This window comes from Heterodontus francisci, chromosome 11, assembly GCF_036365525.1.
Source record: "Heterodontus francisci isolate sHetFra1 chromosome 11, sHetFra1.hap1, whole genome shotgun sequence".
Lineage (NCBI taxonomy): Eukaryota > Metazoa > Chordata > Chondrichthyes > Heterodontiformes > Heterodontidae > Heterodontus > Heterodontus francisci.
In genome coordinates this window covers 95,128,738-95,143,856 of record NC_090381.1, presented here as the reverse complement: position 1 = coordinate 95,143,856, position 15,119 = coordinate 95,128,738, and the positions used below count along the sequence as shown (strand labels likewise).

General features: G+C 44.7%; 1 protein-coding gene across 5 annotated transcripts in view; it reads right to left on the bottom strand.

Moving 5' to 3' along the window:
- Positions 1-15,119, bottom strand: part of atp1b3a (ATPase Na+/K+ transporting subunit beta 3a) — a 55,105-nt gene that overhangs the window by 14,148 nt on the left and 25,838 nt on the right. For all 5 annotated transcript variants that reach the window (XM_068042562.1, XM_068042560.1, XM_068042563.1 and 2 more), the window contains 3 exons: positions 6,810-6,917; positions 6,533-6,726; positions 6,393-6,449 (listed from right to left, as the gene is read on the bottom strand). In XM_068042562.1, coding sequence (XP_067898663.1) covers positions 6,393-6,449; positions 6,533-6,726; positions 6,810-6,917 — 359 coding nt within the window. The remainder of the gene's footprint in view (positions 1-6,392; positions 6,450-6,532; positions 6,727-6,809; positions 6,918-15,119) is intronic.

Below are 15,119 nucleotides of genomic sequence, written 5' to 3'. Positions count from 1 at the left end.
AGCAACGACTGATGCTCAGTTCGGGTTCCATCAGGGCGGCTCAGCTCCAGATTCATTACAGCCTTGGTCCAAACATGAACAAAATAGCTGAATTCCAGAGGTGAGGTGAGAGTGAATGGCCATGACATCAAAGCAGCATTTGACCGAGTGTGACATCAAGGAGCCCTAGCAAAATTGAAGTCAGTGAGAATCAGGGGGAAAGCTCCACTGATTGGAGTCATACCTAGCACAAAGGAAGATGGTTGTGCTTGTTGAAGGCCAATCATCTCTGCCCAAGGACATCGCTGCAGGAGTTCCTCAGGGTAGTGTCCTCAGCCCAACCGTCTTCAGCTGCTTCCTCAATGACCTTCCCTCCATCATAAGGGCAGAAGTGGGGATGTTCGCTGATGATTGTACAGCTCCTCAAATACTGAAGCAGTCCATGCCATATGCAGCGAGACCTGGACAACATTCAAGCTTGGGCTGATAAGTGGCAAGTTACATTCGTGCCACACAAGTGCCAGACAATGGCCATCTCCAACAAGAGAGAATCTTACCATCTCCCCTTGACATTCAAAGACATTACCATCGCTGAATACCTTGCCATCATCATCCTGGGGGTTACAATGACCATAAACTTAACTGGAACAACCCTAAATAATGAACCCTAAAACCCTAATTATTTAGACGTGAATATAGGAGGTATGATCAGTAAGTTCGCAGATAACACGAAAATTGGTGGTGTTGTAAATAGTGAGGAGGAAATCTTTAGATTACAGGGAGATATAGATGGACTGGTAAGATGGGCGGAGCAGTGGCAAATGGAATTTAATCCTGAATTTGGGAGGACCAACAAGGCAGGGGAATACACAATGGATGGTAGGACCCTAGGAAGTACAGAAAGTCAGAGGGGCCTTTGTGTACTTGTCCATAGATCACTGAAGGCAGCAGCACAGGTAGATAAGGTGGTTCAGAAGCATATGGGATACTTGCCTTTATTAGCCGAGGCATAGAATATAAGAGCAGGGAGGTTATGATGGAGCTGTATAAAACACTAGTTAGGCCACAGCTGGAGGACTGTGTACAGTTCTGGTCACCACACTATAGGAAGGATGTGATTGCACTGGAGAGGGTGCAGAGGAGATCCACCAGGATGTTGACTGGGCTGGAGCATTTCAGCTATAAAGAGAGACTGAAAAGGCTGGGGTTGTTTTCCTTTGAGCAGAGAAGGCTGAGGGAGGACATGATTGAAGTGTACAAGATTATGAGGGGCATTGATAGGTTAGATAGGAGGAAACTTTTTCCCTTAGCAAAGGGGTCAAGAACCAGGGGGCATAGATTTAGGGTAAGGGGCAGGAGGTTTAGAGGGGAGATTTGAGGAAATATTTTTTCACCCAGATGGTGGTTGGAATCTGGAACGCACTGCCTGAAGAGGTGGTGGAAGCAGGAACCCTCACAACATTTAAGAAGTATTTAGCTGACCACTTGAAACGCCATAGCATACAGGGGTACGGGCCAAGTGCAGGAATATGGGATTAGAATAGTTGGGTGCTGTATGGCTGGCACAGACACGATGGGCCAGAGGGCCTGTTTCTGTGCTGTATAACTCTATGGCTCTAAATACTGTGGCTACAAGAGCAGGTCAGAGGCTGGGAATCTGCAGCAAGTAACTCACTTCCTGACTCCCCAAAGCTTGTCCACCATCTACAAGGCAAATGTCAGGAGTGTAATAAAATACTCTACACTTGCCTGGATGAGTGCAGCTCCATCAACAGTCAAGAAGCTCGACGCCATTCAGGACAAAGCACCCCACCCACTACCTTAAACATTCACACCCTCCACCACCAGTGCACAGTGGCAGCAGTGTGTACCATCTACAGGATGCACTGCAGTACTCGCCAAGCCTCCTTCAACAGCACCTTCCAAACCCGCAACCTCTACCACCTAGAAGGCCAAGGGCAGCAAACACATGGAACACCACCACCTGCAAGTTCCCCTCCAAGCCATACACCATTCTGACTTGGAACTAAATTACTGTCCCTTCATTGTTGCTGGTTCAAAAAGCTGGAACCGCCTTCCCAACAGCACAGTGGGAGTACTCACACCAGGAGTACTGCAGTGGTTAAAGATGGCGGCTCACCGCCATCTTCTCAAGGGCAATTAGTGATGCGCTGCAAATGCTGGCCTAGCCAGCGACACTCACATCCCATAAAAAAATTTTCAATTTTTTTTTTGAAGTAAAAACACTGGGGATACTTAGTACAGAAACTACTCAATTTAGATATTCTTTGAGAATTATCAAATTACAATGATATAAATAATGTATTCCAAGTAAAATTTTTCAACACAAAGGATTTTGAAGATGGTGGCAAAAACACTTTCCCAATGGGAGAATAAGGCACCATTTTGAAGCTGTGTGGATGATAACTGATAACCACTGCTCCCATTTGTTCAGACAGCAGGTGACTCTACTGTTGCCATTTACAGCACCTCTAAACCAATCTTTTTTTTTCAAACTTGTCCTATCACAACTCCTTTTTGCCTTGCACCATCATCCCTCCTGACATTTAATCTCCCCTGTCTTCCACCCTTTCACAGACCTTCCCTTTTGTTTTTCTCTGCCTCTAAACTTGCTTAAAACCATCTCTAACCTTTGCCAGAGAAAAGGTCATCCACCTGAAACATTAACTCTGTTTCTCTCTCCATCGATGCTGCCTGACCCGCAGAGTATTTCCAACATTTTCTGTTATTATTGGATGAGAACTGAGTTTTGAGCACTTTCCCACCTGGAGGGAAACAGGTGAAAAAGACACTTGAGCCTTTTGTCATCTTCTATTGATCACCCCTCAAAAGCAGCATTAGCTGAATCACACAAGGACATTGGCCCAGAGTGACCTAAACAAGGTATTTTTGTTGGGGTGGAAGCTGGAGTAGGAGAATAGAAAGAAACCAGTATAGTCAACCAATGTAGGGTTGGAAAAAACCATTTGTACTTTAAAAACTAGATACCATTTCATTCTTTCTTAATGGTGAGACATGATTTTACAGATCAGATGATCTCCTGTGCTATTCCTTATTGGGGGGGGGGGGGGGGGGGGGGGGGGGGAGGTGGGGGCATGGGGAAAGGAGTGCCTCTTTCTGGGAGTCCCACTTAAATTCTTTGCATTTATTGGTCTTCCATTTTCTTTCATTTTGTGATCCCTCATCCACTCCTGGCATCTCCATCTCTACAAGTGTTTCTCACTCTCTGCACAAGCCTTTCCTCAATTCTCTCTCTTGTACATCTCTTATTCTGTTTGCTTCTCATATGCCGACTTCCATTACAGAAGTCTCTATTGGCTTTTGATGGGTGTCTGATATCCGACATGTTTCTGCATCTCTCCCCCTTTCCTTTTACTCTCACCTGTCACGGAGACCAGGAGGCAGACTCGGAGCTCCAAATCTTTGGAACCGCAGAAAGAATCTTGACTCTTTGGTAGTGGAACCTGAGGCATATCATGCGTGCGATGAATAGGCAGATCAGGGGTGGAGAATGGGAGCTGGTACTTGGGGATAAAGCTTGGGGGGCTCAGAGGAATTGGGAAGCTGGGACTCAACTACAGAGCAATAGTTTGACCAGGAGTACAGGGACTGATAACCACATAAGCAACATTGCACTAATGGTTAAATAGTTAGGATGGATTAAAGCAGATCTGTGGAACGTAATGCACGACTATAAAAAAGAAAAATCTTTATATATAAATATTGAATAGATATTTTATTCCATTATATAAACACCCAAATATGAAATTATAATACTGAATTATAATTGTCTAAATAACTAAGATTTCAATTTATAATTATATCCGGCAAATGAAAGACTTCTTTATAAAAGTTGTTATACAAAACAACCAATAGAATTTTAATATCATACATAAATTGGCAATAAGTTAGAATTCCAATAAAATGAATATTAGCCAACAGTTAACAACATTGTAAGCACAAACCATTTCAGGACTGAAGGGAAGACTGCAGAGCAAAAGCTGTAATAAAAACAAGAAATGCTGGAACCACTCAGCTGGTCTGGCAGCATCTGTGGAAAGAGAAGCAGAGTTAACGTTTCGGGTCAGTGACCCTTCTTCGGAACTAGCAAATATTAGAAATGTCAAAGGTTATAAGCAAGTGAGGTGGGGGTGGGGCAAGAGATAACAAAGAGAAGGTGTAGATTGGACAAGGCCACATAGCTGACCAAAAGGTCATGGAGCAAAGGCAAACAATATGTTAATGGTGTGTTGAAAGACAAAGCATTAGTACAGATTAGGTGTTAACGGACTGAATATTGAACAGCAGCAAGTGCAAACCTGAAAAAAACAGTGGGTAAGCAAACTGGACAAACTAAGATGAAATGAAATAAATGCAAAAAAAAAAAATTGTAAAAAATGTAAAAAAGAAAAAAATAACTAAAAATGAAAGTAAAATGGGGGGCTGTCATGCTCTGAAATTATTGAACTCAATGTTCAGTCCAGCAGGCTGTAGTGTGCCTAATGGGTAGATGAGATGCTGTTCCTCGAGCTTGCGTTGATGTTCATTGGAACACTGCAGCAATCCCAGGACAGAGATGTGAGCATGAGAGCAGGGGGGAGTGTTGAAATGGCAAGCAACCGGAAGCTCAGGGTCCTGCTTGCGGACTGAGCGGAGGTGTTCCGCAAAGCGGTCACCCATTCTGCGCTTGGTCTCCCCAATGTAGAGGAGACCACATTGTGAGCAGCGAATACAGTATACTACATGAAAGAAGTACAAGTAAATCGCTGCTTCACCTGAAAGGAGTGTTTGGGGCCTGGGATAGTGAGGAGAGAGGAGGTAAATGGGCAGGTATTACACCTCCTGCGATTGCAGGGGAAGGTGCCATGGGACGGGGACGAGGTGGTGGGGGTAATGGAGGAGTGGACCAGGGTGTCGCGGAGGGAACGATCCCTTCGGAATGCTGACAGGGGAAGGGAGGGGAAGATGTGTTTGGTAGTGGCATCACGCTGGAGGTGGCGGAAATGGCGGAGAATGATCCTTTGGATATGGAGGCTGATGGGGTGAAAAGTGAGGACAAGGGGAACCCTGTCACGGTTCTGGGAGGGAGGGGAAGGGGTGAGGGTAGAGGTGCGGGAAATGGGCCGGACACGGTTGAGGGCCCTGTCAACAACAGTGGGGGGGGAATCCTCGATTGAGGAAAAAGGTCATATCAGAAGCACCGTCATGGAAGGTAGCATCATCAGAGCAGATGCATCGGAGACGGAGAAACTGGGAGAATGGAATGGAGTCCTTACAGGAGGTAGGGTGTGAAGAAGTGTAGTCGAGGTAGCTGTGGGAGTCGGTGGGCTTATAATGGATATTAGTAGACAACCTATCCCCAGAGATGGAGACAGAGAAGTCATGGAAGGGAAGGGAAGTGTCAGTGATGGACCATGTAAAGGTGAGAGAAAGGTGAGAGGTGAGGTTTTTTTTTTTGCATTTATTTCATTTAATCTTAGTTTGTTCAGTTTGCTTACCCACTTTTTTTTTCAGGTTTGCACTTGCTGCTGTTCAATATTCAGTCTGTTAACACCTAATCTGTACTAATGCTTTGTCTTTCAACACACCATTAACATATTGTTTGCCTTTGCTCCATGACCTTTTGGTCAGCTATGTGGCCTTGTCCAATCTACACCTTCTCCTTTGTTATCTCTTGCCCCACCCCCACCTCACTTGCTTATAACCTGTGACTTTTCTAATATTTGTCAGTTCCGAAGAAGGGTCACTGACCCGAAACATTAACTCTGCTTCTCTTTCCACAGATGCTGCCAGACCTGCTGAGTGGTTCCAGTATTTCTTGTTTTTATTTCAGATTTCCAGCATCCGCAGTATTTTGCTTTTATTTTAGAGCAAAGACTGTATCTGGTCTTGGACTGTGCAGAGACTGAACACTGTTCAGCTTGTGGTCATGGTAGGAGAGGAAGGGAGCTTTGGGTTCAGGCAGATCAGAAAGATAGATTATAAATTTTAAAAAATGAAATAGTTAAAAATTGGGAAGTGGGCTTAAAGATAGATAATGGAAAGTATGGGTCAAAGAGCTAAATAATTTACAAAAATGTAGGAGTCAAGCTTGTGGTATATATTCAGTGGCTAAGCTAACATTTCCTCTTGAACCCACTGCTAACTTGCCAGCACTGTGGTAATGCAACCTGTTCAATTTGGTGGACCAGTGTTGTTAACAGGTGAAATTTACCTGTAAAAGGATTTGGCTAGATTTGAGGGGAGGTGCAGTGGGTAGGAGAGAGAACCACCACATCCCTCTATACAATGCTTATTGCTGCATTTAGCTGAGTCCTAAAAAGAATCATGTACAACTAAGAAAATATTATTGCAAGAACAGAATCCAAACAGAAAAATGGTTGATAACTAACCTTGGATGAACAGTTTACTATAGGATTGCTTCCTGCGCCTGCCTCTAATCCAATTATCTAGAAAAAAAGTCGTTAAAATTTAGTTTCAAAACCAGCTAGTTAAATTATTTTCAAACAGATATTTCTTAAAGAATACTTACTCTATTCATTTTAACAAGGACACATGGTTTTCCCTCATTATAGCCAAAACTGCTATTGTTTGCTCCAGAACAGTCACCAAGCATTGTGCGGTTAAACTGACAAGCCTTTTTCACCAATATACTTTCAGGCTGCCTGAGGTACTCTCCAGGGTGACAATGAATATTTTTTCGTGCTTGTATCAAATCATCGTAAGCTATTTAAAAAAAAAATATTTCAACAAGAATGAATGAGGCACACAAAGAACATCGAAAAATATTCAAATTAATCAGTACTTACGTTTTAGAAAGCCATCAAGAGCAGCTACATATTTTTCATAAGACTTTGCATCAGATTTGTTAAATACAATTTCCAGACCAGATCCTACTTTTGGTCTAATCATAAGACCTACAAATAAAGGAAACAAATTTCAATTAGTATGAATATTTATATATTAAAGGACATGTTTAAAATGTTTTAAATATTCAGCTGCATTCCTTTCTTCCATTCTAGGCAATTTTTTGACTCATTGTGTCTCAAAAATCCTTAAGGTTTAGCCAAAGTGAAGATTCACTGGCCCAGATTTTGCGGTAGTAATGACAGCAATACTGTCAGCATTCACTGTCATTTCTCCTTTGAAACTGATAGCAACTTCTGGAGTCCATGCATGCAGAGTTAAACACAGAAATCCAGAAGTTGTTGTCAGTGATTCTACACTTTCCCAGTCTGTTGAAGTCTGCCCAAACATGCATTCAAGTAGAAGAAAATCACTGAACTGATAAAAACTTGCACTTTTACACTATCTCGCTGTATAAACATTCGGAACAGTTACACTTTGTCGAATGAGGTATAACTAAGTTCAGAATTACTGCTGAACATCCTCACTGGCTCTGAAAAATAAATTCTATATTTGTGGAATGTCCTATTCCTACATTATGATAACAAAAATCACATTTTAATTTTTTAAATAAAGTTTATGATATTGCTAAAGTTTATGATATTGCAACTTCTACCTTAATCCCATGTCTATGTCCCAATCATTTATTTCACTCCCTAAAATTTTTAATCAAAAATGAAAAATTCAGTGCATTTTACTTCCTGGTTTGCTGTCTGTGAGAATAATTCAATGTGATTGGCTGCTTACCCTGCTTTATGATATCATACCCTGCTTGATGACATCACTGTAGCTGGATGCCTGGAGATGCTGTTGACTTGAGGCCAGATTCAAACAGACTTCAGGAAAGGGTTAATCCACACCACAGAGATCATTAGATCTTTGCGAGCAGCTTTCATGGAAGTCAGTGGCTTTGGCGTGACTGTAAAATCAAGGCTATTGTCTGCTATATTAACAGACAGAATCCTGCATTGCAAACCCACTGGTAGATGCACACTTTGCAAAAATGAATCAATAACGTGAAAATTATTATTTCACACTTTCACATCAGCTCACCTTCTCCACAGCCTGCTGACTGACCAGGCTCACCAACTACATACCCAATTCTTTGTTCAACAAAATATTAGATAGCATCAGAGTCTAGTTAAAAGTTTTAAAACATTTCAATCCACTTTTGGAGCGAACACAGTCACTCAGCTAGTGACAATTAACAATCATCACAAGAATTATGAAATATAAAACTGTGTTCTAGAATTTATGTATATAGCTACAAATTAAATACACTAAAACCAAATAAGCCAGAAGTCTTAGCCATACCAGGTCAGAAAGAGAGGGGTTACCAGCAATGTTCCCTCTAAGCTGCGCAAAACGTCCTGTGCAGGCCGCACAGAAGTCGACCCCATTAAGTTACCGCACATGCCTATCCGCAAATAAAATATTTAAAGGGAAAAACATAAACGAATTGGCTTCACACGATGAAAAAAAGAGGGTACGTTGGTTGCCAGAGAGGAGCTTTTTATATGAAGTCTGTACTTAAAGATAGCAAAGGCGACAAACAGTATGCAACTAACATTCATTGATCATTTCATCAACTCAATGTTGAACCAGGAAACATACCACACATGTATGAACACTGTTGGTGAGGAATTAAAATTTGTTGGAAACATTATAAAAATAAAACTGAAGACTGGCAAAGTTTTTTGAACCATCCATATAGTAATGCCCTATGTCAATAAACCATAAGTCATCTCCTCTTGACAGCAAAATCTCAAGAATAGGTAAAACCTTAGTATACCAATTTCCTGATACAGCTGTAAATGAAAGTAATCCTGAGCATGAATGAGAGCGGAGACTGCTAAACAGTCCTATCCTCAATCCAGATTAAATATAGTCCAATGAATTAGATTTGCTGCTTCTGCATACTAATGCACGAGTCAAAGCAACAGTTTAGAAGGCAAATAGCTTCAGTTTACAAGAACCTATAGGCTTAAATGCTTGACAGTTTTTTGATAACTAAAGTCTGTTGAAACAAGTTGGAGCTATGAAGGGTTGTACCTAGTAACCAGATTTTCTTATCCAGGACACCAGGACCTTATCTCACTTGTCAGAGGCTGATCGGCTGAAATAGTAGCAAAGTGGACTCTATGAAGTTGAAAACTATGGCATACTGCTCCCAAACAGCTTGAAGCAGTGTTCCTGACATCAGTGGATGAAATGCTTCCAGTGGCATTATACACTTTTAATATGAACATTTTTCTGGAGGATAACCAAGCCCACATTACCGCTGGAACTGTATTCTGACTGCATTTCTCAGAGCCATCCTGTCAAATCACACTGGCTCAAAACATCTGACCTTCTACCAAGGACTTGGCACATTATGCCATTATTCAGGACTAGCCAATCATCCTAATCTAAGTATACATCAAATTCTTCTTGCATGAACAAAGCTGCTACTATGAGCACCATCAAGAAGCAGTGGCGAAGAAACTGTGTCAATATCAGATCAGATGACTTTTTGGATAGTGTCAAACTTCTTATGAATTACGACATTAAAAGTACAGAGATTAAAGATGGATAAAATGCCGTACACTTTTCATGACTACAAAATAATGGAATAGAACTGGAATTTTCCTGGTCTTAAGTGATCTCTTCAATAGCTCCAGTCACTAGCAGCTTGTGTACCGAAGAGAGTACATGAATCTTTGGACATTTGTATGCAGAGTCAGCGAACCTAATTCATTAAACTCCAAGAACTTTGGAGATGTTCCTTAAAGCAGAAAGCAATAAACATTTTCAGTCTTCCAAACCCACAACCTCTACCACGTAGAAGAACAATGGCAGCAGACGCATGGGAACACGACCACCTGCACAAATTCCCCTGCAAGTCACACACAATCCTGACTTTTTTTTAATTCATTCATGGGATATGGGCGTTGCTGGCTAGGCCAGCATTTATTCCCATCCCTAATTGCCCTTGAGAAGGTGGTGGTGAGCTGCCTTCTTGAACCGCTGCAGTCCATGTGAGGTAGGCACACCCACTGCGCTGTTAGGAAGGGAGTTCCAGGATTTTGACCCAGCGACAGTGAAGGAATGGCAATATAGCTCCAAGTTAGGATGGCGTGTGGCTTGGAGGGGAACTTGCAGGTGGTGGTGTTCCCATGCATTTTCTGCCCTTGTTCTTCCAGTTGGTAGAGGTCACGGGTTTGGAAGGTGCTGTCTAAGGAGCCTTGGTGCGTTGCTGCAGTGCATCTTGTAGATGGTACACACTGCTGCCACTATGCGCCGGTGGTGGAGGGAGTGAATGTTTGTGGATGGGGTGTCAATCAAGCGGGCTGCTTTGTCCTGGATGGTGTCAAGCTTCTTGAGTGTTGTTGAATCTGCACCCATCCAGGCAAGTGGAGAGAATTCCATCACACTCCTGACTTGTGCCTTGTTGATGGTGGACAGGCTTTAGAGAGACGGGAGGTGAGATACCCGCCGCAGGATTCCTAGCCTCTGACCTGCTCTTGTAGCCATAGTATTTATATGGCTACTCCAGTTCAGTTTCTGGTCAATGGTAGCCCCTAGGATGCTGATAGTGAGGGATTCAGCAATGGTAATGCCATTGAATGTCAAGGGGAGATGGTTGGATTCTCTCTTGTTTGAGATGGTCATTGCCTGGCACTTGTGTGGCGCGAATGTTACTTGTCACTTTATCAGCCCAAGCCTGGATATTGTCCAGGTCTTGCTGCATTTCTACACGGACTGCTTCAGTATCTGAGGAGTCGCGAATGGTGCTGAACATTGTGCAATCATCAGCGAACATCCCCACTTCTGACTTATGATTGAAGGAAAGTCATTGATGAAGCAGCTGAAGATGGTTGGGCCTAGGACACTACCCTGAGGAACTTCTGCAGTGATGTCCTGGAGCTCAGATGATTGACCTCCAACAACCACAGCCATCTTCCTTTGCGCTAGGCATGACTCCAACCTGCAGAGAGTCTTCCCCCTGATTCCCATTGACTCCAGTTTTGCTTGGGCTCCTTGATGCCATACCCAGTCAAATACTGCCTTGATGTCAAGGGCAGTCACTCTCACCTCACCTCCTGAGTTCAGCTCTTTTGTCCATGTTTGAACCAAGCTGTAATGAGGTCAGGAGCTGAGTGGCCCTGGCAGAACCCAAACTGAGCATCACTGAGCAGGTTATTGCTAAGCAAGTGCTGCTTGGTGGCACTGTTGATGACACCTTCCATCACTTTACTGATGATTGAGAGTAGACTGATGGGGCGGTAATTGGCTGGGTTGGACTTGTCCTGCTTTTTGTGTACAGGACATACCTGGGCAATTTTCCACATTGCAGGGTAGATGCCAGTGTTGTAGCTATACTGGAACAGTTTGGCTAGGGGTGCGGCAAGTTCTGGAGCACAGGTGTTCAGTACTATTGCCGGAATATTGTCAGGGCCCATAGTTTTTGCAGCATCCAGTGCCTTCAGTCGTTTCTTGATATCACGCGGAGTAAATCAAATTGGCTGAAGTCTGGCATCTGTAATGCTGGGGACTTCAGGAGGGGGCCGAGATGGATCATCAACGCGGCACTTCTGGCTGAAGATTGTTGCAAATGCTCAGCCTTATCTTTCGCACTGATGTGCTGGGCTCCCCCATCATCGAGGATGGGGATATTTGTGGAGCCACCTCCTCCAGTTAGTTGTTCAATTGTCCACCACCATTCACGACTGGATGTGGCAGGACTGCAGAGCTTAGATCTGATCCGTTGGTTATGGGATCGCTTAGCTCTGTCTATCGCATGCTGCTTACGCAGTTTGGCACGAAAGTAGTCCTGGGTTGTAGCTTCACCAGGTTGACATCTCATTTTGAGGTATGCCAGGTGCTGCTCCTGTCATGCCCTCCTGCACTCTTCATTGAACCGGGTTGGTCTCCTGGCTTGATGGTAATGGTTGCGTGGGGGATATGCCGGGCCATGAGATTGCAGATTGTGGTTGAGTACAATTATGCTGCTGCTGATGGCCCACAGCACCTCATGGATGCCCAGTTTTGCAATGCTAAATCTGTTTGAAATCTATCCCATTTAGCACAGTGGTAGTGCCACACAACATGATGGAGGGTATCCTCAATGTGAGGATGGGACTTTGTCTCCACAAGGACTGTGCGGTGGTCACTCCTACCAATACTGTCATGGATACATGCATCTGCGGCAGGCAGATTAATGAGACGAGGTCAAGTATGTTTTCCCCTCTTGCTGGTTCCCTCACCACCTGTCGCATACCCAGTGTCTAGCTGCTATGTCATTTAGGACTCGGCTAGCTTGGTCAGTAGCGGTGCTACCGAGCCACTCTTGGTGATGGACATTGAAGTCCCCCACCCAGAGTACATTCTGCACCCTTTCCACCCTCAGTGCTTCTTCCAAGTGGTGTTCAACACAGAGGAGAACTGACTCATCAGCTGAGGGAGGGCGGTAGGTGGTAATCAGCAGGAGGTTTCCTTGCCCATGTTTGACCTGATGGCATGAGACTTCTTGGGATCCGGAGTCGATGTTGAGGACTCCCAGGGCAACTCCCTCCCGACTGTATACCACTGGAACTATATTGCCGTTCCTTCAATGCTGCTGGATCAAAAATCTGGAACTCCCTCCCTAACCGCACTGTGGGTGTACCTACACCAAATGGACTGCAGTGATTCAAGAAGCTGGCTCACACCACCTTCTCAAGAGCAATTAGGGATGAGCAATAAATGCTGGCCTTGCCAGCAATGCTCACATCGCACAAATGAATGAATTAAAAAAGTCTCTATCATCCGTGCCTCCAAAGAAACAATTACTACAGAAGTCAGCCACGTAGGAACATAAGAAATATGAGCTGGAGCAGGCCATACAGTCTACTGAGCCTGCTCCACCATTTATTAAGTTCATGGCTGATCTTTGACTTCAACTCCACTTTCGCACCCAATCCCCATAGCCATCTTAGACTTCAAAAATCGATCAATCTCAGCCTAAATAGCTGACCCCTTGTCCTGAGACTCTGCCCCCCCCTAGTTCTGGGCTGTCCAGCCAGGGGAAACAACCTCTCAGCATCGACCCTGTCAGTATCTTGCATGTTTCAATGAGATCACCCCTCATTCTTCTAAACCCTGGAGAATACAGGCTCATTCTACTCAAAGAACAACCCTCTCACCCCAGAAATCAATCTAATGATCCTAAATTGCACCCCTTCCGAAGCAAATATATCCTTCCTTAGGTTTGGAGACCAAAACTGTACATGATACTCCAGGTAGGGTCTCACCAAAGACCTATACAACTGCACCAGGACTTCCCTACTCTTGTACTCCAACCCCCTTGCAATAAAGACCAAGATACTGTTTGCCTTTCTAATTTTTAGCTGTACCTGCATGTTAACTTTCGGTCTTTTGTGTACCAGGTCACCCAAATCCTTCTGATCAACAACATATAGGGTGGTAATTGCATCTCTGTAACGCTACTGAGGCCTTGTGCCCTCCTGGATGTGCGCGCTGTGTTACCAGCTGCTCCTGCAGCAGCCTGCATGGTGAGCTTTCGAAAAGGATGCCTGGGCAGGCATCCCAAGCGCGTGCTGGAAGCTTCAGAATGAACACTATCCTGAGGTCACACAGCCCTTCCGGCTGATGTAATGCCAGAATGCAGGTCCAAGCAATGAATTTTCACGTCATGCTACAAAGAGAAGCACTGAGCTGCAAGCGGGGCCCAGCACGAGCATTATTTAAAGGGCAAGACACCCAACTTGCAAGTTAGGTAATTTTTAAGAACTGCTATTGCAAAGTGTCTGCAAGTACTGCAGAGCGTTTTGGGAGGTGTTGTGGTGAGTTGCTGCAACCTCACAGGGGGGTGCAGAAGATCTGGTGACTTGTCCACACAAAGGCTGCAGCAGGTATGCAGACAGCAGTGGCAGTGCCTCTGGGTCTGCAGCATGACAGGTAGATGCAGCAGAGGCTGCAGAGAGTGCAAGCACTGCACAATACCCTCTGCTAACTTGAAGCTGGACTCCTCCAATCTTCTTGACGTGACAGGAGGCTGACTAGCAGCCCAGCTAATGCACCCAGCATCTGAGCGTACATGGCCATCAGCGCTCTCCTATATGCCACAACACTGAGGTCCTCAGAGTCCTCTGCAGCAGAACTCGCCTGCAACCTTGTCCTCCACTGAGCTGACAAACAAACTATCCTTTACCCCTGGTCTGGCTTCAGCCCACTCGTGCCCAGTGATTCACCACGTGCTGATCCCAACTCTATACTAGTCTCCAAGGTACATGCCGTGCCATATATCTGAGCTGGTAACTCCGAGTGTTTGATGACTCTTCATCAGCGTTGGGCTGTTGCTCTTTCTCTTCCTCCTGAGGCTGCTGTGGCTAGGTAGGCAACAGTACTTGGATGTTTGAAAGCAGAAAATCAAAAGGGGAAGGTTGGTGTGAGGGAAGGGGACCAAGGTGAGAAGCAAGAGGTCCACGGTCACACTATCTGCAGCTTGCTCATCATGCCGGATAGGAGAATGAAGGTGAGCTGCGAGTTGAGAAGTGATGTAAGTGCCACTTTGTCCTGCAAGAGAGAGGGCAGAATGTCAGTGATTTCGGAGGACTGTGTTTGGGTGATATGCCCACCATAGCTGAATAGCTGGAGGTATGTGGAGGCAGCCAGTAGCGATGATTGGCTAAGTGGGTGAGGGTGAGGTGGAATGTCTGGACGTTAGGTGTGAGTGCTGAGTGCCAGGCACTGCTGCTGGGTGAGTGCTGGGGTGTGGTGCATTGAGCAGCACGAGAGGCTGGTGGTGTGGTGGGTATTCACTGACCTTGATCACCCATGTGAAGTCATTAGTCTTCTTGTCACACTGCTGTCAGGTCCTCCAGGCCAGATGCCGGGAATTGGTCTCCCTAGCCACCTGCTTGCACTCCCTTCTGAAGATGGTCCTTTAAGGCCTCCTGGCCCCCACATGGAACCAAGGTGTGTCTCCTCCTGCCCACTAATGCCTCAAGCACTGCATCCGTCACCCTGGAAACCTCTCTCTGCCCTGTTGTAAGATTTTCCATGTTTTAAATTGTAGCAATATTAATCAGTGGAGCATCCCTTTAAGAGGGACAGACTGTCTTTAAGAGCAGCAAGCTGGCTGCACCACATGCTATTAACACAAAGCTGAGTGCAGAGGCAGCATACAATGAGGCAGACACATGGCCCCAAGCTGTAATCATAGAAATGAA